This window comes from Trypanosoma equiperdum (assembly GCF_001457755.1).
Source record: "Trypanosoma equiperdum strain OVI genome assembly, contig: ctg_629, whole genome shotgun sequence".
NCBI lineage: Eukaryota > Euglenozoa > Kinetoplastea > Trypanosomatida > Trypanosomatidae > Trypanosoma > Trypanosoma equiperdum.
Window position 1 is genome coordinate 2,857 of NW_027124564.1, and position 973 is coordinate 3,829.

Sequence of the window (973 nt, forward strand, 5' to 3'; positions counted from 1 at the left end):
TCTCCTTTAGAAGACCATATGCACGCTCCCTCATACTTTCATTCTCTTGGAAAGTCATGTCCCATCTAGAAAAGCAAAAATAAAGAGAATCATTACTGATTAGATTAATCATGCAAGTAGTAATATCCGTCCAAATTCATTCATCAATGAAAGACAATATCTGAAGTACAGCAGTGTAAGTGGATCGTGCAAACAAAAACAATTACCCATATTTTGCTCCGTCATTGAATCTTTGTGATAGAGAACGCCGATGGTAGAATAAAGGAGACACTATTAATGTGATGGGGTTATGCATGCGCAACTCCGACCGTTCACAAATAAATGCAAATATCACAGTCTCAATATTTTCCAAATATACCCAACAAATAGGAAGCAAGTATTTTCTAGAATATGTGAAATACACGTCACCGCATCCACAATATAATAAGCGAAGATGAGACTCCATTTTCAAAAGCAAACATACAATCATGACAATACCGAGCACCATTTCCCTCGTGTATCCAAAAGACTCTGATACATAAGAGAGCAATTCATAAAAGATGTTTAGAATAATATGGGGAAGTAGGAAATAATGATCGGTGCTTCTGGTACTCAGCCTAACAGAAATGAATATGATTGACGCAAATTATGTATTTTCTTTTTTTTTAAAGATGGAAAAGATAAACTGAAATGGGAGCAAACATGCAGGATGGTAATTTTCCAACGGGTTGAAGCACAAGCTCTCTTTGTATCAACAGTTTGTGCTCAACATTTTTTACTCAGTGCACTTTTTTTTTTTTACGTGCATGCTTTAGTGAGACTTCATTCAATCATCCAGCTGAAACGCGGAACACTCCCAAGCCAATCATCCAACACTTCTCTGATGTGTTTTTTCTCCATTTCCTCTTGCCTAATTGCTAGAACTCAGCTTTCCGTGATTTCTATTGCAATTACCACCTCAATCCTACTGTTTGAAACCGCAGTCACGTCACCA

At 37.1% G+C, this 973-nt stretch overlaps 1 pseudogene across 1 annotated transcript; it reads right to left on the minus strand.

Moving 5' to 3' along the window:
* Positions 1-208: 208 nt before the first annotated feature.
* Positions 209-777, minus strand: TEOVI_000284700:pseudogene (annotated as a pseudogene). The gene is given in 2 exon segments: positions 209-646; positions 649-777. Coding segments are annotated over 2 exon segments (567 nt in total).
* Between the last annotated feature and the right edge of the window lie 196 nt (positions 778-973).